General features: G+C 43.2%; 1 protein-coding gene across 3 annotated transcripts in view; it reads left to right on the forward strand.

Moving 5' to 3' along the window:
• The first annotated feature begins 4,288 nt into the window (after positions 1-4,288).
• ppp3cb (protein phosphatase 3, catalytic subunit, beta isozyme) overlaps positions 4,289-25,426 on the forward strand; it is a 44,880-nt gene continuing 23,742 nt past the window's right edge. Inside the window, 1 exon segment of one of the 3 annotated variants that reach the window (NM_001097286.1) lies at positions 4,289-4,848. In NM_001097286.1, coding sequence (NP_001090755.1) covers positions 4,794-4,848 — 55 coding nt within the window. In that variant the 5' untranslated portion in view covers positions 4,289-4,793. 3 annotated transcript variants of the gene reach the window in all.

Here is a 25,426-nt window from a genome sequence, read left to right on the forward strand (position 1 = left end):
TCAGCCTGTCAGTTATAGCTTCTAATGCTAACGGCCTACTGCTGCACAGATATGGCAGCCCCCTCATAGGGGAACATGGGGGATCAGATAGTAATGGAAAAACTTGGGGCAAATATTTTTATGGCGAGATTCTAAAGCTCAGGCAAAGACAATGTTTATGGTGTCAGTATCTCTTTAACCTGTGATCCTCGTGGGCACGCTTGTTTTCTGCTTAAAATCTAGGGTGCGATTTGGCTGCAGAGAGTGGCAGCATTACACTGGTAATAGATGGATTGGACGTGGCACTGCTACACTGCTCTCTAGAGTAATGTAGAACAAAATATATGCCAACCCAAGTACATTATAGTCTTACTTCAAACATGTTACAAAGCTCTTTAAATAGGAATGTTTGGCACTGTTTTTTATAGGAATACAGAGCATACCAGTGTAGTAATAAATAACTGCCCTGCCCACGTCCAATCCCCACAGTGCTACAAGATCTAGAGAGAAAAAGTGGTTGTCAATCCCTGTCTTAAAGTGGTAGTTCACATTTAAACAAACTAAAAAAAAAAACTATTATGAGACAATTTGCATTTGGTGTTTATTTTTTATTATTTGTAGTTTTTCAGTTATTTAGATTTGTTCAGTAGTTATCCAGTTTAGCATTTCAGCAGCTAGATGGTTGCTATGGGCTTGTTTACCTTAGCAACCAGTCATTGGTTTGAATGAGAAACTGGATTATGAATAGGAGGGGGCCTGAACTGAAAGATAAGGATTAAAAAATAATAATAAGAAAATTGTAAGCTCACAGCATCAGTGTTTTAGCTGCTGGGGTTAGTGACCCCCCTTCATTTGAAAGCTGGAAAGATGTAGAAGTGGAAGGCAAATAATTCAGAAATGATAAATAATGAAGACCAATTGCAAATTGCTGGGAATAAGACATTCTATCACATAGATAACTACAAGTTACCTTGAAGGTGAACCACTCCTTTAAAGGGCACCTACTGGAGAAGCTGGTATTCTGATGTTTTACAACAGGGGGTACATTGTTTTCTATATGAAACTTTAACTCCTGCTCCCTCTTTCCCTTGCTGGTTGCTCCCTCTCCTATCAAATCCCCCCCCCCAATTTCCTCTCCTGCCTACCCCTAGTTCTGGCCCTGTGTATTGCACAAGACGTATCTGTTCCATACTTCCCAACTGACCCACTTTTCGTGAGACTGTCCTGATTTCCAGCTTACATCCTGCAATGGTGCATTAGTTTTTACATGTCCTTATTGTCTCCTGTGCTGGTCCCCTCTGAGTGTGCGTCACAATCTTGTGAGATGAGGCTGTGGTGTCACTCCTCAGAGTTTGTAATGTGCGGATAGAGCAAACTTGTCGCTTGGAGATGAGATTTCTAGGGGAACCAGGGCCGACTGAGGTGGCCCAAGCTGGCCAAGTGCCCTAGGCAACCTGGCTGGGCGCCTCACCCTGCACCCTCCCCCCATGTGTGTGCATGTTGAGTAACATCGCAGGGGTGCCACACAATGACAAGTGGCAGCAGGGGCAAGGGAGCGTTGGACTAGGGGTAGGCAGAAGAGGTATCTGCCTAGCGTTCCCTTGTCGTTGCACCCTAGGCAGATGCCTCTTTTGCCTGCTCCTAGTTATTGTTATTATTAACATGTATTTATAAAGCGCCAACATATTCCGCAGCGCTGTACAATAAGTGGGTTTTTATACATTGGGCATACTGAGTAACATATAAAGCAATCAATAAATACAAGAGGTGATGAGAGCCCTGCCCAAAAGAGCTTACAATCTACAAGGAGAAAGGGTTGAGACACAAGGGAATGGGCCGGAAAGGGTCCGGAACTAGGGCAAGGTAGAAGTACATGTGCCGATGAAGCAACACTGCTTGAACCTGGCACTGGTGACACTATTTTTTCTTTGCCTCATAATCTGCTGGTTATTTTTACGTAAATTTAAATTACGTTATTCTTGTAGGGAGTGTGTGGATTCTTACTTAAGTTGGTGCAAGATACCAGGCTAATTTGATGAATTACAACGGGTATAGGAGACTTTGGAGCAAGGACAGTCATCAAAGAGCTGATGCGGTCACCGATCTACCTGGAGAATGAAAAGGGACCGATCGACAACTGGGTAATTTTGGTTGGGGAGGCCTGTAGGGTGTCCCCATACATGAACAGGTAAGCTGCCAAACTGGTCTGAAGGACACAAACTGCAGCTTAAAGATATACTGACGCCAGAAATGAAACCTTTTTTTATAGTATTTATAACATTGTCTTAGGATGCTATTTATAATTTTGTCTTAAAAGTATATTCCTGGTGTTTTTACATTACCTTTCTTATTCTCCATGTTCCTTTATAAAGGGGCTGCCATATTTGTGCAGCAGTAGGTCTTTAGCATTAGAAGCTGTTACTGACAGGCTAAGAAGGGACAGTCAGGTTGGCAAAGCAGTCAGGTTTAGGAACTTCAAGTAACAATTCCTTACAGAAGCAGCAGAAAATTATCAACATAGGTAACTTTTTATGTACATTAATATTTTGAAAAGTAGTGTTTTGGTGTCGGTATCACTTTAACTCTGCCCATGTACGGCCACCTTTACACAAGTGCCAGGGAACATGAAGCTTGAGTCCAACTGTCCCAGATTAGCGTTAGTTAAGAAAAGGACACAGTGTTCTCCATCCACAGGGACGAACAAAAGTAATGATTATCTCATGTATAAAGTTTCAGACTGATGTCTATGAAGATTTTCATTCATCCAGGTCATGGTATATCTAGTATAAATAAATCTAAAGCAACTGGACTTGTTTGGTAATCATTGAAGACGTTTCACTACTCATCCGAGCAGCTTCTTCAGTTCAACTGACTGGTATGGGAAGTCCCCAGCATATATACCAGGGGTAGGGTACCTATGGCTCGGGAGCCAGATGTGGCTCTTTTGATGGCTGCTTCTGGCTCCCTGCCAAATCTTTAATTAAAAAAAAACATAGGGGGCATGGCCTGCGCACGGTGGATAGAAGACGTATTCTAAGCCTTAGAACACGTCTTCTATCCGCCGAGCGCAGGCCACGCCCTCCTCCGCATCGCATCCGGCATCCTTGGCACCCACCCTACCATGCCCCTGTGCTCGGCGGATAGAAGACGTGGTCTAAGCCTTAGAACACGTCTTCTATCCGCCGAGCGCAGGCCTACTCCGCATTGCATCCGCATCCGGCATCCTTGGGACCCCCTCCACCTTGCCCGCAGCATCCATGGCCAAACATATTGTATGGCTCTCACGGAATTACATTTTAAAATATGTGGTGTTTATGGCTCTCTCAGCCAAAAAGGTTCCCGACCCCTGATATATACTCTTCCAGACTGATGTTTATACCATGTTGGTCTACCTCCTCTAGTGATAAAGACTTTCTTGGCAAGTTAACCATTTCATAGATGAAATGCTAAGGGGGGCTAAAGTCAGGTCCAGACTAGGATTCAAAATGGGCCTGGCATTTCAAGTACACGGAGGTCCAAACAGCGCCCCTCACCAATCTAATAAATAGTTACTGTGTATGGCATCTTCTAGTACTCTGGCATTTGCCATTATTTACAGTCTGGGCCTGGCCATGGCATAATAGAGCTTCTTCAGCCATGTAAGGGCAGAGGAATGATTTTGGTCATTGGGGTTTGCCCAACGTGTCCAATTTTAACTGGAAAGGCTGCTCCTAAGGCTACACAGCAGCTTATTTATATAAATTACACTTCAGCCTCTGTAGCCATAATTTAGTTTGTAACCCCCCACTGAATGGAAATTGTCCCTTACTTAAATGTTTATACAGCCCTGCATTATGATGTTATTTACACATCCCTTTGCGTTTGCCACAACTTTCCCAATAAGACAGGCAATTGATACAATTTTATTACAACACAGTTGCCATTTGAGAAACGATTGAGCTTCAGCCCTTCCAAATCGCCTCAGAAACAGAAGCGAAATACATTTCCCGTCGCGCATCGCGCAGCGGCCCCCGCCTCCGGAAGTGGCGCCGTGGTTTGATTGGAATGCTGGGAAGTGTAGTCCGGGGGCGGGTTTTGTGACGCAAGAGGTCGTGGCCAGTAAGCGCGGGCACGGGACCGGCAGGTGGGCGGGATCGCGCGGCCGAGAAATAGAGAAGGAGAGAGAGAGAGAGAGAGAGACAGCCGGAGACATCAGGAATCTATAGAGACAGTCTAGAGAGAAAGGGGAGCGGGTACAGCACAAGCCTGAGCCGTATCATATTATTAGGGCGGCAGGAAGGTGACAGGGTGAGGGGTGGGGTGGCTGGCAGCTAGGGGAGGGGGCAGCAAGCCTGGCAAGAGACAGCCATTAACAGGTAACTTGGGGGAGACAGGAAGAGCCTCCTGACAGGTGAGTGACAGCTAGAGAATAAGAGACAGGCTAATAGGTTACAAGGGAGAGTGGCAGAGGCAGACAATGAGAAGATGACATAAGAGAGGCTCAAGAGACTGTCTGGGTGGGGAGCTAATCCAGCCTAGCAAGCCTGTGCCAGGGAAGATCATAAGCTGAGAGGGGATGCCAGGCATGAAGGGGCATCTCTTGTGAGACATTCCTCAGGCCAGTGTGGGAGGCAGCCCAGGGGTAATTACTGCAAGAGGGACTGGCCTTAGGGCAGTGGGAAGGTGGGCACAGGAGAGAGACATCCTGCTACTGGCTGCTGGGGCCTTAGGGCTAAGATTTTGGGACATTCCAAGAGACTGCAGAAAATGGTGTGGAAGTGACAGAGAGACATCTGCCCAGTCACCGAAAGAGACATCCCTGGGCAGCTGGCACCATGTCAGGACCCCGGGGGCAGAACAAGATGTCCAGCACAGAGCGTGTCGTCAGAGGTACCATGGCACCTTCTACCCGCACCACATGTACCACTCTAGCCTTACACCTACCTGCGCTGCTAAGCCGCCAGTAATGGTACCAGGGGGCAGGTAGTAACATCACTGCACACAATACTACTAGCTTGCCAGGAAGCGAGGGGGTCATCCATTTAGCCCAGGTGATAAAGCCTCACATTATCAGCTAGCTCATGGCACCATTTTTGTGCTTTAAAATCTTTACCCATTCCGTCTAATGGTTGTTATCTGCCTTAGGGCTACAGCTATTGCAGGGAAGCATAATACATCTATAACATGCTGGGTGGTGCTTCAATATGGCACCTTGCCATTGCTTTTATTATGACACACAGTAGGTGCCAGGGCATAAACTGGCAGCGTTACAGCCAGTTGTCTTTGTGCCTATAGTGAGGCCATGTGGTGCTCTAGGGTTCATTAGCAGGGCAGGACTTGATTAGTGCCCTTAATTATGAAACAGTGGCACAAAGTGTATTGTCTGCCCTATTTACTTCTTAAATATTTGCAGGTTATTGTTTTATACTTAGCCACACCCCTTCTAGATTGTAAGCTCTCGTAGGCAGGTCCTTGCGTTCTCCAGTACTGATGTATATTATAATGTACTATGGTATGGTTACAAAAGCAAAGCAGTATATATATATATATATATATATATATATATATGGCTTCTCTTATTTCTGGTGCAGGTTATTGTTGGAGTTCATATACCACATGTATATTGGGGGGGACTTGTTAATTTGACATATGACTTGTGTCTGTGTGTAGCTTGCTCTATTGTATACAGTGTGTTATATTTTGAGTAACATTCTCTCTTATAATTCTGCCCCCAAAGGAGACCAGAGTTGGTTCAGCTCCAGATAAACACTTACCTGCAGCTTGACAGCTGTCAAATCAGTACATTTCCCATCATGCTTAGCTGCCTGTATTTTGAAGGGAAAGCTCACTTTCAAATAGACTTTTGGTTTCAGCTTCTCCCTCTAGCCCTATCAAAATGGAGATGATCTGGGTAGGATGATTAGTAATGACTAGTTTTTTTTTTTGGTTGCTGGGGTCACTGATCCTGGCAACCAGATAGTATATATAAAAGCAAAGCATTTCAAGAGCACTGAAAAGTATGTTTGTTTGTTAGTAGGTCTATGTATAATATGCTAGAAGTTACTCCTGCTCTAGAACTCCTGGTTTAGAGGACAACTAAAGCCTCTGATAAATGTCTTATGAATCTATGGAAAAGGCTGCATTTTTCTCCCCTGATTCCTTAGGTGCAACTTCTGTGTTTGTGGGAGGCAGTGTGTGCACCATATGCCTCCCCTGAATGAAACGGTGACTGAATCGTCCCCATGTGACCCTGTCAGACTGGATTTCACCTATAGAACCACTCTAAATGGGACACAAAGAGAGAGACTGAAAGTTTGGGTCATGGGTACACTTTGGCACTGGGCCGCTCTAGAGGGCCACAAACTGAACTTTCCACCACTGAATATATTTTATAGCCAGTGGCATAACCAGGGGACCCACAGCAAAATCAATTTAAGGCTCCCCTATACTTGAGGAACAAGCCATTTATATAAAAGTTTAAGACTGTTTATGGGTTAGTGCCCCACTGGGCCCCCCATGCAGTCTGCTTCCTCTCTAGTTGAACCCCACTAGCCAATATAATAAAGTTAGTTGCATTATATATAACTTGAGTCCTGTGCCATCTGTCGCCTCGAGTGCATTGCCAACTCCAGAAAGGTGCGGTGTTAGTGCTACACCCGTATGCCCATTGTACCAGCTATTTACATTACCCCCCTTCCAGAGGTCCAAATATAGAACCCCCTGAATGATTTCTCTGGCGAATGGCTCTTTAATCACGCGCAACCAGCGCGTTCCTGCTGGTAAAGGCATGCGGTATCTATGGAACACACAGTCCATCTTCACTAGCGGTGCGTGGAAATGAAAGGAGGGAGCCTCAGGACACTGGCGCTGCTGTCTCCCAGTGACAGTGATGCAGAACAGAGCAGTGATATGTGCCGCGGCTCTGTATTTGGGCTGCACGCTGGATTAAATGGCACTTGCTGTGTGACTGAAGCAGTGCCAAGTCTTGCACTCAGAACCCATTCATAGGGCTGTTCTTGGTGGCGGTGCTGCCCTGTTATTAATATAAAGTAGTGTTGTCTGACCTTTGCCAACTGCTGAGCTACAAATCTCAGAATTCTCATTATTGGCTGCATAGAAGTTGGTGCTTGTACCAACTGCCATTGGTCTTCCAGCCTCAAAAGCAGCCACTAACTGTTACATTGCCCTTGTGGGCTCATTGATATTACCCCAGAGGCAAGTACTAGAGCAATAGCTGTCTAGCAGTTGGGAGGGGGTGGCAGCTGCATCGGGCAGGTTCTGTGGGGGCGGACCCTGGTGTTGTCACCCCAATACCAGCAAGTGGGGGGGGGCCGCAGCTTACTACTCCATGACTCCACCTCCTCAGTTACCATGACTCCAACTCCAGGTACCCAAAATTGCTTCCAACTTCACAGCTCTGGATTTGCACAGGGGCCCTTAAGGGGCTAATTAAATTTTTGCTCTCTAGTTTGTCTAAATAATTTGCTCCTACCTGCCTCCTATGAATGTTACAAACACTGGCAGCAATGGAGGTGCAGCTATTAGCGTTAGGGGGACAAGAAGGGCAGTATAGTGTAAAAATGGGGCTCTTTGCATATTATGCAAACTTGGTCAGTGAACCTGCTTGTTATTGGGAACCTTGCAGCTGATAACAATAAGATTAAGGCAGGCAGTGGTGCCCCTAGTGGTGGGGCATGGCATATATGGGGTGCAGGTGAATTATACTTGCATTGCCAAAGCTGCACAGCCTTTTTTAATGTCAGCCTAAAGCTGCCCACGAGTCTGGTAGGTCTGAATATTGCCTTTATGATAAGGTACCAGCGCAACAGAAGCCGGTTCCTGCAGCTGTTTGGCACAAATGACTATATATTGGCTATAAATGGCTTTGTCCCTGGCATTCCCCAATGGCTGTGCCTCTGTTCTGTAGGCAGCAGAATGGAAGGTAAGCTGCCATCTCTTTCTGATCAGGGGATCTCCTTCCCCCTCCTCCCTAACTCTCTAATAGGATTTCCTACCGTCCTCCTCCTCCCCCACACGACTGCTTTGGTACGAGGTGTGCGCGTGTGCCCGCAGCTTTAAAGTGCCTGTATCCCTGCTGTAATCCTGCCACCGGTGGGGCAGATGCGGCATGGGGACAGGTAACAGCCAGCTGCCCTCTAACAGGGACAACTCATTGGGACAGGCTGGGGGAGAGGACACGATCTTTGTCTCGCCACCCCCTCTGGTGACTCCAGAAGCAGAAAGGGCAGTGATCGGTATGGGGGTCATTTTATTTGGAAGTGGGTGTGGTTATGATTTGACATCTCTGGTTCCCCCCCTCCCCAGCAGTAGGTCAGCGAGTACCACTACTAATAGAGCCCTTCCATTGCTTTGCTTGAGGCTTACAAGTAATTGGCTCTGGTACTTTCCCTATTTGCTATATATTCTGCCTGATCCCTTGCATATGACAGTCCAACCTAGCTTTGGCTCTAATAGTGGGGCCTTAGAGTGTAAGCTCCTTGGGGCAGGGACTAATGGAAATGATGTAAATGTTCTCTAAAGCACTGCTGATGTTTTTGTGTTGTATAAATAAATGACAGTAATATTACTCTAGCTTGCTGTCACTTAACCCTTTGATTATTATTTACTATTATTGGTCACTCCTCCTATCAAAGGGATTAACCTCTTAAATATCCATACCCTTGCTGCTGCCCTGTGTCCTGGACAGTAACATTAATTAAGCATGTTGTTATCATTAGTACACAGATTCCTTATATATGTCTTAGCCATTAACCCCTTTCTGTCCTGGGAAAAGTGGCAGCAAACAAATAAAATGTGTTCTCAGTTACTATGTGATTGGGATTTACTAACCTGTGTGGGTGTAACATGATCCGACGTAACACGTCACAGTGAATTAGGTCACTGTACCTTTACTTGGGACAAACCATATCACCTACTAAATAGTTCTTATCATTAGGCCACTTTGCTCGCTGTATGGATGCAAGCGTCTTACCCAGGGGCGGCCAATCAGGAGCTCTCTGACTGGATTACACCTCCAGGAATTCTCAGCTGCTGACTGTCCGTGGGCTTGTGGGTAGCAGCGGCGGCTAATTGAGTCGTTATAATTGGATCATTTTGCTTTTAAAGTAGGAGTAACCCTGTAACATGTAAAGTCAGTCATTCCAACCACTTCCCTGCCTTCATGCAGGACCCCAAGGTGTTACCAACCTGCAACTGGTCTCTTGCATTGCTGGGGGGCTGGTGGATTTGCTTACATTACATAGCTGTCAGCAGCTTCCCTTATATTATATATTCTTATATTGCAGACATGTGCCATGCATTTGGATATATTTGCTATTTTTTTCTGCATAGATTCATAACCAATGCAGATTCCCCCAAAATAGCAGTGGGATAAACTCAAGGTCGAGCTTGTCTCCTTCGGCCAATCTGCATACGTTTCCCTGGATGGCAGATAGATACCTAGAGAGTGTCTTGACCCAGTTTTGCTGCTTGTACAGCATGCACAGCATTAACATAATTGTATTCCTTTTCAATTGGATCTCGCCATCCTCAACTTGCCGGCAAAAACTAATTCTAGTTATATTTAGAAAATCATTTAAAAAGTGAGAAAAAATGTTTTAACCCATACTTATCATCGGCCACAAGTTTTTTTTCTTTTTTAATCTTGCAAGTTTACAAATGATGTCACAGTGTTGAATGTGTGTTCAGGGATGCACAGGCTTTCTATAAAGGGTTAGATCACTTTAAAATTATTAAGTATAATATAAGTTATTTAACTTTTAAAATAAGTAATTTGGAATTTCATCCATCATCTGGTTGTTAGTGATTGTCAACCTGTGCTGTCCTTAACCCACCCTCTCTATACCCAGCCTGGGCCGGTGCACTGCAGTTATTTATATACCCATTTAGAGCCCGCCCACCTCTTACATCACCAGTGGGAGGGGTCTGGCATGAGAATGTCATTTCAGCATGGCAGCGGGGGATGAGATGGGGAATTTTGTCAAATAGGCTGTTACTGGCGCAGTGGGGAGGGTTCTGGGCCCGTCACCTGCCTGCAACGTGCCAATGTAAATCTCAAATTTATTTAAATATATCTAATTTGTTGGATATAAATTAAGAATCATAAACGATTTGAAGATGCATAGTCTCAAATTGCAAAGGCAACACTTGGGTCTGACATCATCCATACAACTGAGTACCTACAGACAGAAGAACTGGCCAGCTGAACCCCATGGCAAAAGTAATGGACCCTGAGGCCACTGGACTACAGGACTGATTCTGTATAGGTGGTAGCAAGGCACAGACTGGCATTCTGCAATCTCTGGCCAGAGGGGCTGCTGTTAGCTGCTATACAGTAGACTGATGCTTAATATGAGAGGAACTTTGAGCCTTTATGATCTTGAATCCCAGTCCAGACATGGCCACCACCAATAGTTGTTGAGGTCCAGACATGGTCACCTCTGTTAGTTGTTGAGATCCAGACATGGCCACCTGTGTTAGTTGTTGAGGTCCAGACATGGCCACCACTGTTAGTTGTTGAGGTCCAGACATGGCCACCACTGTTAGTTGTTGAGGTCCAGAAATGGCCACCACTGTTAGTTATTGAGGTCCAGACATGGCCACCACTGATATTTGTTAAGATGGAGGGCAGCAAATAATAAGATGAAGGTACAAGGGCACAGGGAAGTAAAAGATGCTGTATACTGGGCCATTCGCATGTGACCTGGAGGCTACCTGCATCTGTTCTTTTGGGTATTGTGCCATTAACAGAAAAGGTAGGAGAGCTGATTATTCAGTGATGTAGGACATTATGTAACTATATTTTATTTTATTTTTGATCCTCTGCAGCCCCAAACTCTGTACTTTATAAAGCTGGAAAGTGAGCTGCAGACATTGGGTCTATAATGGCTTGGGATGGTGCAGCTGTTTCCCTGTTTGTAGATGGTGAGGGGAGATCTCAGATTGCTAGTGCTTACAAACAAGACCCTGCCTTCCATTTCTGCTGTTTCTATGCTGTGTTTCTGCTCTGTGGCACAAAGCTACTGAATATGAAAGGAACGCTCTATAAATAAATGATTATAATAATATGGTGTGGTTAGCTCAATCTCCATTTTCTTCCCTACCCTCTACTTTTTTTTCATGCCTTCCCTAATTCCAGCCTTCCATCCCTTAAACTCCCTCCTTTCACATCCAGTATCCTTTCTTTCTATACTTTAGCACACTCACTGTGATGGCATTACTCCTTAAAAAATTGGTGTAAATACTACTCTTGCTCAGTAACTCATAGCAACCATCCCGACTTTTGCTTTCATTAGCCTTCTGCTGGCCATACATGGGGACATCATTCCAGGTTGTCCATCATCTCTCAGAAAGAGAGCTGCTGGATTTGAGTAAATAATTACGGCACATATGGTTGACTTTCTGTGATTTGTTGGTGGCTCAGTCGTTGTTGGTGCATTCCCAGGCAGCTTTGTGGGGGCCTGGTTTCCATTTTAGCTGTAGCGTAACCACACTAGGGTTTTGCTCAAGTAGAAAATTAAAGGGGTCGCATACACGTTGATCATACCTGATATTCATTTGGGTTATATATACAGATTAAAATGTAGACCCCCCCCTGTTGTGAGCACTAAATGAATGTGTATCTAGTATAAATAAATCTAAAGCAACTGGACTTGTTAAGTAATCATTGAAGACGTTTTACTACACATCCGAGCAGCTTCTTCAGTTCAACTTCAGTTCAACTAGTTGAACTGAAGAAGCTGCTCGGATGAGTAGTGAAACGTTGTCAATGATTACTTAACAAGTCCAGTTTATACTAGATATACCATGACCTGGATGAATGAAAATCTTCATAGTCATAAATGAATTAGCCAATATCATCCTAATCAGTCTGAACTAAACGAGAACTAAAGCCTAAAATGTTGTATTTGTACTTAATAAGCCAAAAGAGAGGTTTAGCAGCCCTATAACAGTAATGATCATGGCCTTCAAATCTGTCTACAGCAGTCCCCACCTTGGATCTAAGCGTATGGGTTGTTTAAACATGAGGGAAGCTGATGCCACAGGGCTTATTTATTCCATGTTAGGTGAATCCAAATTAATTACTAGTCTTTAATTGTGTTACTTGAGGGATTTTATGAGGGACATCTATTAACTGCTACAGGGCTGGGGTCACCTTGAGGCCCAGAGCATTATGTTTAACATTTCTACCCTGCTTCTTAGTTGTCTTTTTAGCGCAGTTTCAGGAGTTGGTATTGTTGATATTCAGGGGTATTAGTCGGTTTACTTACTGGAACACTCACTACTTACTGTATACAGTATGTTCTCCATGGGCAGTGGGCCTCTCTAGAACTGTGGTCTTTGATCTGATGAAATCTCATCAAATGCAGTTGCTGTCAGAATGTTCCTTTAATATGAGGGGGGTTAGAGGGTCAGAGCAGGAAATAGCTCTTCATAACTGAGCTGGTGTATTTGTCATGCCAGACGGGGGCCCAAATGCCACACTGGTTCAAGGGATGCAAGTTCTTGCTCAAGGACACTGCTGCCATGTGATTTGTTCACAAAGTCTTCTATGTAGAACTGTAATCTGCCAATCCCTCGTATAGTGACTCCGACCTTAATGGGTTGGCCGGGTCAGCAGGTACATTTCCTTATTGTCAACGGCAGCTGTATTTTTCTGTATCTTTTCTTTTTATGGATGTCATAAAATATCTGTTAAACTCTTGTATGGAGAGAAGTTCCGCAGACAGGAAAGCTGTCTTGAATCATGTTGGATGTCTAGAATGTGTTTGTTGATCAGTTAAAACATGGAGGCAGAACATTCTGACCTCTCCAGTCCGTAGAATGTGAATCATGTAAATACCTCCAAGTGAGGACCATGTCATTCTAGGATCTCTACAAACCAAAGGACATTCTGTCCATTTGTCAATGAAGCCTTGGATTTTTTGCAGGCCCAAATCATTGTATTTATAGTAACATGTTGGTGCTGTATGACTAAACTTGCTAATAATAGATAGGACAAAGGGAAGGTATGGTGGCAGATACTGAGTACAGGGGGTATGCAGTGGATACAACCTTAGCCTCTTTGGTGCTTATGTTAGGATAGGGTCCCCAACCTTTTTACCCATAAGCCACATATGAGTTGGGGACCAACACAAGCATGAAAGATGTTCTGGGGGTTCAAAATATACGATTTTGTAGCTTGTTGACTGGCAGCCTACAGGAGGATCTGTTTGACAGTTCATCTGGTTTTTATGCAGCTAAAACTTGCCTCCAAGTTAGGAATTCAAAAATACATCTGCATGTTGTAGGCGAACCAGAGCAGTCAGAAGCACCAAACCATTTGGGCACTGGGGTGCCCTTTTTGGAAGATTGCTCCTTTTTGAACCCTTTAGGTTTTGCTCCAGGTTCATATAGGACACAATGTACCCCCTTTTGTAAATGTTTGAAGTCACCAAAGAGTTCCGTGACCATGTCATGTGATAGCAAGTGACATCAGTTCTAACTGATGACATCACCAAGCACCTTCCTTAAAGTTATATGTTCCAGGGTGTTGATGGCTGTGGCGGTAATAACTGTAACTGAATTTGGAATGTTTTGAGAATAGAGGAGTGAAGCAGTAACCCTCCGTGGCCCTGCTATTATCAGCTCTGGGTTTCTCTACCCTGCTGCTTCTACTTCTAGAAAATGAGCTTTTATTTAACCTTGGGCACTTTCAAAATGCTCTTATTGTGTCCCTCTATTTACCCGTATTACACATTCAATTACTGTTCCATTTCCCGAGCATAAACATGCACGTGGGAACGACTGTATTATCCTTTGTGAGTCTATAAGACCTTCAGCATTCAGGAATTGTCTGGTTGACCCGGTCTAACATATTCGCAGTATCACATTACCCACTGAGCCAACAAATAGCACTGTTATTTGATAACCACTTGTTCTATTTATGAATTCCCATTCCCACCCAGAAAATATAGATTTATTTTTTTTTATTTGCATAATTTAAAAAAAAAAAAAATGTAATTCTAGCCTGCTTGAAATTATTTATTAATGAATTAAATGTCAATTATTGTAATGTTATTATGTAATGCAGTTCTTGGATGTAGTTCCCCTTTAACACAGGCCGGTTATTGAGTTCACAGTTCTGTATAAGCACTAAGCAATATTTACTTCAAACTGGATAACTGGTGTCCCATCCAATCAGGGGTATCCAATACCCACAGATCAAGCAGGTTTGGGTCACAAGGTGGGGTTGCTGATGTGGGTTCGGGCAGGTGGCGAGACCAGGTTTTTATATTGTCAGGCCTACCATCTCTGCATTAGCTTGCTGTCATCCTCCAGCAATCCCTGCCTGTTGGTGACATCAGTGCGAGGTCACTCACCCTGCGTGACATCACCTGTGGGCTTGGGTGGGTTCTCTAGGGGCTGTTAGGGTTGAGTGTGGTTACAATTTTTTGTGACCTTCCCATAACTACTGTGTGCCATGAAACAGCATTTTATTACCTGTCTAAAACGGCTTGTTGATGCGGTCCCCGGACCGACTTTGCCTATATCCGCCGTTATAATTCGATCGAATTAGCCTGTATTCTCCCAATATCGGCCACCTGTAGGTGGGGGATATCGGGAGAAAATCCGCTCGCTTAGAGACATCGCCAGGCGAGCGGATCTGAAGGTGTATTGGGGACCTTATGCCAGCTGGTTAAACACTGATCCACACCACAAGTAACTGATTACACCTAGAAATGTACAAGTTAGTGTGTTCTCACCAAAATCCTCTCCACCAGTGTTTTTAGGCCAGTGGACAAAACACATTGTGTGCCGTAAGCCTGAAGCTGGTTGTAAACTGAAAGTTCCGCTCATTTTGTGAGGTAGACTAATGAGCGGATCTTTCCCCGATATGCCCACTATGAGGTGGTGGATATTGAATTGATCTCTCAGGCCAGACAGTTGGGTCACATTGACAGGATTCAGGACATTGGGGTGAGGATGACATCAATGAGCCGATCCACTCCTCGCCCTAGTGGAATTTTTAAACCTGCCTGTTATCAGCCAGATATCGCTCTGAGGGCCCCATACATGGGCCAGTAAGCTGCCTATTCTGTCCATCTGCAGCTCTTATCAGCCTATGTATGGCCACCTTAACCACAATGGTTGTTCCTTTTGCCTGGCTGCTCTTACTCAGCCCTGATGTAATGGTATTACCCTGTGTGGCTGTAAGATCCTCTGAGTACCCTATAATGGACTTGTTCATCTGGATTTTGATGTGATTGGTGTCATGTTGCAGAGGGAGCCATGAACTAGGGCTGAGTGTTATTCTATTACCCTGTGTACATTTACATTGCTGAGAGTGTATACATTGCTCAGAGACTTATTGTGTTACTCTGTGTACCTTCACTTTACACTGCTTCTTATTCTATTTCCTAATGAATCATCTCGGAGGTTATTAAATTGTCCTTTGCGCTTTTATGTACCTTGGAGTGTTCTGTACATTGCCCTTCCTGTGGCCACATTGTTTCTACATTACCATTTACATTTGATTAGATACCAGCACTTTGTACACTGTGTATCACATGCTCATGTACAAGCTTTCATTTATTAATCAGTAAATAATAGGCATTCAGGTTTATTTAAACAATAGACATCATATAATCCCTATAGTGGAGAGACAAAAACATGTCCAGTCTTTTTGGCAGATTTCTGGCATATGTGCCTGACAGATCAAGGCAATCATGCATGGCTACTCTGTGCTCCCTTACTCCTATTGGCTCATTTAAATTGGCTGTCCTCTAGAAGAACTGAATTTCTTAAAAAAAAAAAAAAAGGAGGACTTGGAGGACTGAGTCAGTTAGGTATCCAACATGGGCCAATGGCTTGGTGGTCAAGAGTGTCAAGAGTGGCTTAAGGAACAACCTTATGGCCAAAGTAAGACACTGATGTAGATCTGAGCTTTAAGCCTAATAGGAGTTGTGCAATGGCTTGAAGACCTTAGGAACTTGGCCATCCACTAGAAGAACTGTATATTTGGAGAGGGCACTTATTGGGTTAACACAGTTAGGTAACCCACAAGCTTTTTCAGGGCTACATTGGCCAGTAACTTTGTGGTCAAGAGTGGTTTAATCAGCAACCCTATAGCCAGAGTAAGACACTGATGTGGGTGTGAGCTTTAAGCCTAATGGGAGTTGTGCAGTGGCTTGAAGACGTTAGGAACTTGTCCATCCACTAATAGAACTTTATATTTGGAGAGGGCACTTAGAGGACTGACACAGTTAGGTAACTGACAAGCTAATTCAGGGCTATATTGGCCAATATCTTTGTGGTCAAGAGTGGCTTAGTGTGCAACCTTATGGCCAGCATAAGACTGACGTGGACCTGAGCATTAAATCTAATGGGGGTTGTGAGATGACCTGGAGACCTTAGGAACTTGGCCATCTGCCTCTGACTCTATATTTAGAGAGGTCACTTGGAGAACCAAGTCATTTAGGTGTCCCACAAGCTTTCTCACTGGGGCAGGGTCCAATGACTTGGTGGTCAGCAGTGTGTTAGTTGGCAACCTTATAGCCAGTGTAAGACCCTGACGTGGATCTAGGGTTGTGTGATGAGACCTTAGGAACTTGGCATCTGCTGTGGTCAGCAGTAGATCTTCCTGAGTTGCCAGAAGCATAAATGCAAAGCATTTGCCACCATCTAGTATAGGGATCCACACCTTTATTTACACTCAAATATGAAAACTGTTGGGGATTAACACAAAACTTCCATAGGGATGCCAAATAAGGGCTGTGATTGGTTTATTGGTAGCACCGTGTGGACTGCTCGTCTGCAGCAAGCTCTGTTGGAGTAAACCTGCCTTCAAGCCAGGAATTTCAAAACTGGCACCTACTTTGAGGCCACTGGGAGCAATATCAATGGGATTGGTAAGGAACATGTTACTCCTGAGCCAGTGGCTGGGGATCACTGATGTAGTATAAGCAAGCAGGGATCTCCACGGACAGTTTGGGACCACAAGCAGTCTGCAGATCTTTGCCATCTTGACACTGAGCCCCAGTAAGGGTAACATAGCCAGTTAAAAGTTCACAGTTGCTTTGCAATAGTATGTAACTGCAAATGGCCCCTAAGAGAGCAGAGCAGAAGGTCCCAATCTGTATGGGGCTAATTACTACATATATGAATGATACTTAATGAAGTCAGCAGTTATAATTGGTGCTTAGTGATGTAATTTGTTTTACACCTAAGGGAAACACAAAAAAGTAACGCCTCCACCTTCACCCTTATGCCTTTACATGGTCATGGAACTCCTTAAGGAACTTCCAATATCCTTATCATTTTTATTCCTTATGCAGTTTATAGGATGTCAATGGCTCTTGAGTATTCTAAGAATATATATGACAGAACAATGAAGCTATTATTTAATATATATGTATGGGATCTGTTATCCAGAAACCCATTCTCCAGAAAGCTCCGAATTATGGAAAGCCCATCTTCCATAGACTCCATTTTAATAAAAAAATTTAGATTTTTAAAACTGATTTCCCTTTTCTCTGTAATAATAAAACAGTACCTTGTACTTGATCCCAACTAAGATATAATTACCCCTTATTGGGGGCAGAACAGCCCTATTGGGTTTATTTAATGGTTAAATGATTCCCTTTTCTCTGTAATAATAAAACAGTACCTGTACTTGATCCCAACTAAGATATAATTACCCCTTATTGGGGGAAGAACAGCCCTATTGGGTTTATTTAATGGTTAAATGATTCCCTTTTCTCTGTAATAATAAAACAGTACCTGTACAGGTATCGGACCCCTTATCCGGAAACCCGTTATCCAGAAAGTTCCGAATTACGGAAAGCCTGTCTCCCATAGACTCCATTATAAGCAAATAATTCAGAATTTTAAAACTGATTTCCTTTTTCTATGTAGAAATAAAACTGTACCTTGTAATGGATCCCAATTAAGATATAAATAATCCTTATGGGATGCAAAACAATCCTATTGGGTTTAATTAATGTTTTATTGATTTTTTAGTAGACTTAAGGTATTGAGATCCAAATAACGGAAAGACCCCTTATCCGGAATACCCTTGGTCCCGAGCATTCTGGATAATGGGTCCTATACCTGTACTTGATCCCAACTAAGATATAATTACCCCTTATTGGGGGAAGAACAGCCCTATTGGGTTTATTTCATGGTTAAATGATTCCCTTTTCTCTGTAATAATAAAACAGTACCTGTACTTGATCCCAACTAAGATATAATTACCCCTTATTGGGGGCAGAACAGCCCTATTGGGTTTATTTAATGGTTAAATGATTCCCTTTTCTCTGTAATAATAAAACAGTACCTTGTACTTGATCCCAACTAACATATAATTAATCCTTATTGGAGGCAAAACAATCCTATTGGGTTTAATTCTGGATAATGGGTCCTATACCTGTACTGTATTTAACTGATGACACTTTCGGCAAGAGCCGAAGTCCAAGCGAAACACATATGGAAATCATAGACTTGAAAAACATGATATGGTTTCCCACATGTACGGTGCAGGCTGATCAGCAGGGAGCATGTCTCAGCAGATGGATAGCAATATGTGGGAAATTTCCCCAGAAATCCAACTTGTATTTGTTCTGGGGATAATAGCTGTCCAAAATAATGTGCTTTCAGCTGTTTACATATTACACAAATATGCAGCGCTCAGTAAATGAACATGCTAATGAGCGATTGTATCAGCATAATATTCCCATGTTCAGCTTGATATCCCGTAAGGGGATTGGTTAGGGATTCCGAAAAGAGTAAACAACCTATCTACCTAATAAATCTGAGTTGTATGTACAGATATGGGATCCATTATATGGAAACTCCTTATCCAGAATACTCCCAATTACATAATCTCCCATAGACTCCATTTTATTCAAATAATTAAATTTTTGAAAATTATTCCCTTTTCCTCTGTAATAATAAAACAGTACCTTGTACTTGATCCCAGCTAAGATATAATTACCCCTTATTGGGGGCAGAACAGCCCTATTGGGTTTATTTAATGGTTAAATGATTCCCTTTTCTCTGTAATAATAAAACAGTACCTGTACTTGATCCAACTAAGATATAATTACCCCTTATTGGGGGCAGAACAGCCCTATTGGGTTTATTTAATGGTTAAATGATTCCCTTTTCTCTGTAATAATAAAACAGTACCTGTACTTGATCCCAACTAAGATATAATAACCCCTTATTGGGGGCAGAACAGCCCTATTGGGTTTATTTAATGGTTAAATGATTCCCTTTTCTCTGTAATAAAACAGTACCTGTACTTGATTCCAACTAAGATATAATTACCCCTTATTGGGGGCAGAACAGCCCTATTGGGTTTATTTAATGGTTAAATGATTCCCCTTTCTCTGTAATAATAAAACAGTACCTGTACTAGATCCCAACTAACATATAATTCATCTTGATAAAAAGCAAAACAGTCCCATTGCGTTTTATTAATATTTAAATGATTTTTTAGTAGATGTAAAGTATAGAGATCCAAGTTACAGAAAGACCCCTTATCTGCAAAACCTCAGGTCCAGAGCATTCTGGATAACAGGTCCCATGCCTTTATCATGATTAAATTTTTTTTTCCTCGTAGTGAGTGTTTTGAGAGAGAAGCTCAATGCCGGAGAAGAACATGGCCATAGTGGAACATGTGATTTAAGGCACTGGTGGATGGTTGGAGTTGCTGGAATGGGAAGGCCCATAAGGGGGTGATGCCAAGGAGGAGAGGATCCTACAGGGTGGAGGGATTTGGGGATTTAGGAGGCTTCAGGGGGCCTTTGCTATGGGTGATGCCTTTCTGTGTTGGTGGGACGTGCCTAAGTTGGGACACCCTCGCATTAATGCTGCAGTATATACCAGGCACCTGTAATGTACCTATTTTCTGGGAAACTCTGAGCTGGGAAGTCCCCTTAGCGATGTATTAATCAGGGCCATAAGTAGTTACTTTGACCTCTGCCATCACTTATCTGCAAGTGTTAGTACATTTCTCTTACTTGTATGTATGTTATATATGATTGGGTTCTTTATGATGTTATCCGGTGTGCCTGTACTATACATAGCCGGAGTGTTAATAAATCATCAGCTCCTCCTGAAACATGTCACCTTAATGGCTTTTCATACTGTACTCTGAATGTACAGAGAGTGAAATAGTAGCACTTATATATAGCGTTGCCCTAAGGAATACAGGTGCCCCACATGCCCACACCCCAGATCTGCACAAACCACTGCTCTCTCACGAGAAGCCCCCATCCCTATTCACGGCTGTTCTGGCCTTCGATTTAACTGTCCAATCTGGTGGCCCTGATTATATACTAATCATATGTAATGTTATATCCTATATAATAAGAATTCTTTTGTCACATTTGGTACAGGAAGTGTTTGGGCTGCAAACCCTCAAGCTCACATTTTCAGGCTGATTAATGTCAGGTATAGGACCCATTATCCAAAATGCTTGGGAAGCGCTATTGCCAAGGGTATTCTGGATAAGGGGTCTTTCCGTAATTTGGATCTACCTATCTTAAGTCTACTAAAAATCAATAAAACATGGATTAAACCCAATAGGATTATTTTGTGTCCAATAAGGATTAATTATATTTTAGTTGGGATCAGTTGCAATTTTCTGTTTAGTTATTACAGAGAAAAAGGAAATCCATTCTAAAAATCTGAATTATGTGATTGAAATGGAGTATATGGGAGCCAGGTTTTCCGTAATTCGGATCTTTTTGGATAGCGGGTGAATCTCATACCTGTACTGTGAGAGGCCAGCAGCCTGCTCGACCAAGATATCTGTTAGGCAGGTAAAAATTGGACAAGAACTATGTTGCCCCATTAAACTTGTATAAACGTGTATAAACAAATCAGCCCAATTTGACCCTTCTTTTTAAACAAGCAGATCATTTCATGTGTACCCAGGTTAAAGGAGAACTAAAGCCTGTGTAAATACCTTGGCCCCCCTCTCCACTGGGGTCACCCTAAACCTCTGCTGCACCTTCTGTATAAAAGTGCTGTGGGCTTCAGCAGCAGTTCTATTCTCTGCAATCCCTGGCACCAAGCAGGGCTTTAGTTCTCCTTTAAAGCCATTTGTAAATCTATGTGTGCGCAATACTAGAACAGCCATATGCCTGTCAGGTCCCATTGTATGTGTGTGCCCTATTCTGCATGATACATTTGTCTGTGCTTCTAAATTGCAACATTCATTTGACACGTATCAGTTATTTCCGTTTATTGTCTGTTTCTTACATAAAGTGCGTGGAAGGGTTTACACTGTGTGTGTTGTGTATATTTACTCTGCCTGTCTGGGCTGTACACGTCTCTATCCCACACACTCGTGCATTTGTGCATAGAGGCGCCCATGCCTTGTGGGGGTTGGCTCCCTCCCTGTCATGTAATTAGCACCCTGCTTCTCTCACACTGACAGTCCCTTGGCATTGCCACAGAAACTGTACAGACATACCCTATATTTGGGAATACTGTGTGCCTCGCTACCAGCAGAAATGTGTGTGTGGCTTGTTGTATATAGGCTTATATAAACACACACACAAACATTTACATGGAAACATATCTCTGTAGGTATGTCTGTCTGTCTGTCTGTCTATCTATCCCCATCCCTGTTGCATTACTGCTTACTGTGCCTTTATTTGTACCATGTATATATGTGTTGGCGTAGCGTATATATATGTGTTGGTGTGTGCGTGTTTATATGTATATATATATATATAGACAGGAGATGGTGATAAATGTTATGAAAAGGTTCCAAGAGGAGCAGTTGAAGGTGCAGAGAAGGAAAGGAAGAATACTGGAGGCCAGTTAGTTGTAGGTTGCAGTAGTCTAGGCAGGCTACGATAAGGGCATGGATATGTTTAGTAGTTTCTTGTGGGAAAAACAAACATATCAGTGTATATCCCATTTATACAATAGAGCTTTTCTTTGCTCTGTATCCCAGTTTATATGGGGATCCCCAGTGTATATCCCATATATACAATAGGGCTTTTCTCTGCTCTGTATCTCAGTTTATAGGGGGGATCCCCAGTGTATATCCCATTTATACAATAGGGCTTTTCTCTGCTCTGTATCTCAGTTTATAGGGGGGATCCCCAGTGTATATCCCATTTATACAATAGGGCTTTTCTCTGCTCTGTATCTCAGTTTATAGGGGGGATCCCCAGTGTATATCCCATTTATACAATAGGGCTTTTCTCTGCTCTGTATCTCAGTTTATAGGGGGATCCCCAGTGTATATCCCAGTTATACAATAGGGCATTTCTCTGCTCTGTATCTCAGTTTATAGGGGGATCCCCAGTGTATATCCCATTTATACAATAGGGCTTTTCTCTGCTCTGTATCTCAGTTTATAGGGGGATCCCCAGTGTATATCCCATTTATACAATAAGACCTTCTTGGTTCTGTACCTCTGTTCATAGGATGGAATCATTGTTCTAACATATTTATGTAACAGTACTATTACTGGTCTGTATTTTAATTCATAGCATGCATTTCCAGTGTCAATTTACTCTAATATGTTTTAGCCCATGGGTTATTTTATACCTTGCCTGTGTTTACAGACCCAGAGACTACCCTGCCTGTACTTAGGGTCTCATCTGCTAGGGATGACATTTTATGTTATTTCTCTAATATAAGCCAATAACATCTGAGAGTGCCCCAATATACTTGTGAGCTTCCCATGCACTGCCCTACTTTCTCTGACAGCTCTCTCTGTATTTAGTTGCTGTGATTTTTCTTTCCCTCAGTCATTGCTGCTCAGTGAAGTAATTTCTCCCTCCGGGTGAGAGCTTGGATTTATGCACTGAGATTGCACCTCACTTTTAGATTGTAAGCTCTACTGAGCATGGCCCTCTTAACCACCTTTATCATGTTACATTTTTGGGGTGAGTGGGTTTGGGTTAAGGGTGGGTGAAGGTCAGACTGAGGAAGTACCCTCCTCTTCTGGTCCCTAGGATTAGCGTTAGAGTAACATGCTTGGGGTGCAGGTCAGACTAAGGAAGTACCCTCCTCCCCTGCTCCCTAGGATTAGCGTTAGTCTGACCTGCACCTCAAGCATGTTACTCTAACGCTAATCCTAGGGAGCAGGGGAGGAGGGTACTTCCTTAGTCTGACCTGCACCCCAAGCATGTTACTCTAAGGAAGTACCCTCCTCCCCTGCTCCCTAGGATTAGCGTTAGAGTAACATGCTTGGGGTGCAGGTCAGACTAAGGAAGTACCCTCCTCCCCTGCTCCCTAGGATTAGCGTTAGAGTAACATGCTTGGGGTGCAGGTCAGACTGAGGAAGTACCCTCCTCCTCTGCTCCCTAGGATTAGCGTTAGAGTAACATACTTGGGGTGCAGGTCCTACAATGGCAGCATTTTGCAGATTATGATTACACACAGGTTGAGTTTTTCCTAATATTATTAATAAAATAATAATAATAACGATGATGTTATTGTTGCATTGCCTGTAGATGGTTCTGGGGCATTGCCTGCCATGCAATGAACATTACAGGAGTGCAGTAGTGATGGAGTATAATGTAGATTTACTGAAGGGCACCTCTCCTTTATGTTCTTATCGTTGTCACGAGAGTGTATATTTAACCTAGGGTTTTAGTGATTTGGAGCCTTTGCATGGTTCCTTCAAAGATCAATTGAAACCCTTTCTGTTTACATTATATCTAGAGAGTCTCCTGAACCTCTAGTGCCTCTATAGCCTTGGCCCTAGTTTTGACCCTTCCAAACAGAGCTAAAGCAAGCAAGGGGGTGTATAAAATGCATGAGGTGGACAAGCACCTGCTTTTCCTATGGCAGAAACGTAATGTGCATTTAGTATGCATTTCCCACTCCACACAAAATAGTATGTTAACTTTAGTATGTTATGGAATGTCCTTTTCCAATTGGTTTTTATTTATTTTTTATAGTTTTTGAATTATTTGCCTTCCCCTTCTACCTCTTTTCAGCTTTCAACTAGGGGTCACTGACCCCGGCAGCCAAAAACTATTGCTCTGTGAGGCTACAATTGTTATTTTATTAATAACAATTGAAATCGGGCAGATATCGATCGGGCAGGTTAAAAAAATCTAGTCGGATCGGGGACCGCATCGGCTCGTTGATGCGTTCCCCGGACCGACTTTGCCTGTACCCGCCGTTATAATTCGATCGTTTGGCCCCAGGCCTGGCCTGGATTCCCCCGATATCGGCCACCCGTAGGTGGGGGATATCGGGAGAAGATCTGAAGGTGTATGGGCACCTTTAAAGTATATTATTGTATCCATGAGGTCAGCCTATATACCAACTATTGTATATATCTTTGTATGCTCAAACGTCATCTTCTAGAACACCTATCTGGGTCAAACCGTTTCTATAAGCAGCTGAAGATGCCTCTCTCTCTGGGGAGGGATTGCTTGAACGTCTTGTGCTCTCATATTGCTATCTATACAACATAATGTTGGACCCTCTCCTGTTACAGCCAATGGGGAGCTGGCATGTCTTCAAAAATGGATCGTGTTTCGACTTTCACTGATTATGACCACTTTAGGCCTGAATAAGAAAGGACGAAATCTTGAAATGACAAAAATGATATATGCACTTGTGTGGAGGATGTAATTAATAAGAAAATGCTGGCCCCTTTTACTTTGGATGGAGGACTGAAACACATCACACGTCATAGCTTTAACCAGAGGTGGATCTTCTCTTCACATCTCATAAGATCACTGTTTGAATTGAGACAGTAAAGCCCAGTTTATATTTTGAAATACTATGAAGAAGTCAAGTTAGAGCAGATGCTTATTTACTGGTGTTATTTAGGCCTATCAACAGTCCCTCAGATTTTGCACGAGTTGTACACATTTTGCTTAATATATGCCTGGAGAAGTAATAAAGGGGATTATTGTTCCTTTGTTTTTATAGTGCTGACTTATTATGCAGTGCTTTAAGGAAATTATGCCTCATTACATCATTGCTGGCCCCAGTGTAGCTTACAGTCTTAAGGTAAGCTCCACTGGTCCCTAGACCAATTCCGCAGCTAATCGGCCTGTGTATGGGCACTAGCGATGGGCCTGCCCGACCGAGATCTGGCCTGAAATCGTCTAGATCTCAATCGAGCAGGTTAAAAAATTAGTCGGATCAAGGACCGCATTGGCTCGTTGATGTGGTCCTCAAACCGACAGACGCCTATACCCGTCGTTTTGATTCGATTGTTTGGCCCCAGGGCCAAATGACCAAATTAGCCCCATATCGCCCACCCGTAGGTGGGGATATCGGGAGAAGCAAGCGGATCTTAGGGTGTATGGCCACCTTAAGGCAGGGGTCCCCAACCAATTTAACCAGTGAGCAACACAACACAGTTGGGGAGCAACACAAGCATGAAAAAAGTTCCTGGGGTGGGTGACCAATAAAGGCTGTAATTGGTTATTTTGTAGCTCCTATGTGGATTGGCAGACTACAGGAGACT

Source organism: Xenopus tropicalis, chromosome 3, assembly GCF_000004195.4.
Source record: "Xenopus tropicalis strain Nigerian chromosome 3, UCB_Xtro_10.0, whole genome shotgun sequence".
NCBI lineage: Eukaryota > Metazoa > Chordata > Amphibia > Anura > Pipidae > Xenopus > Xenopus tropicalis.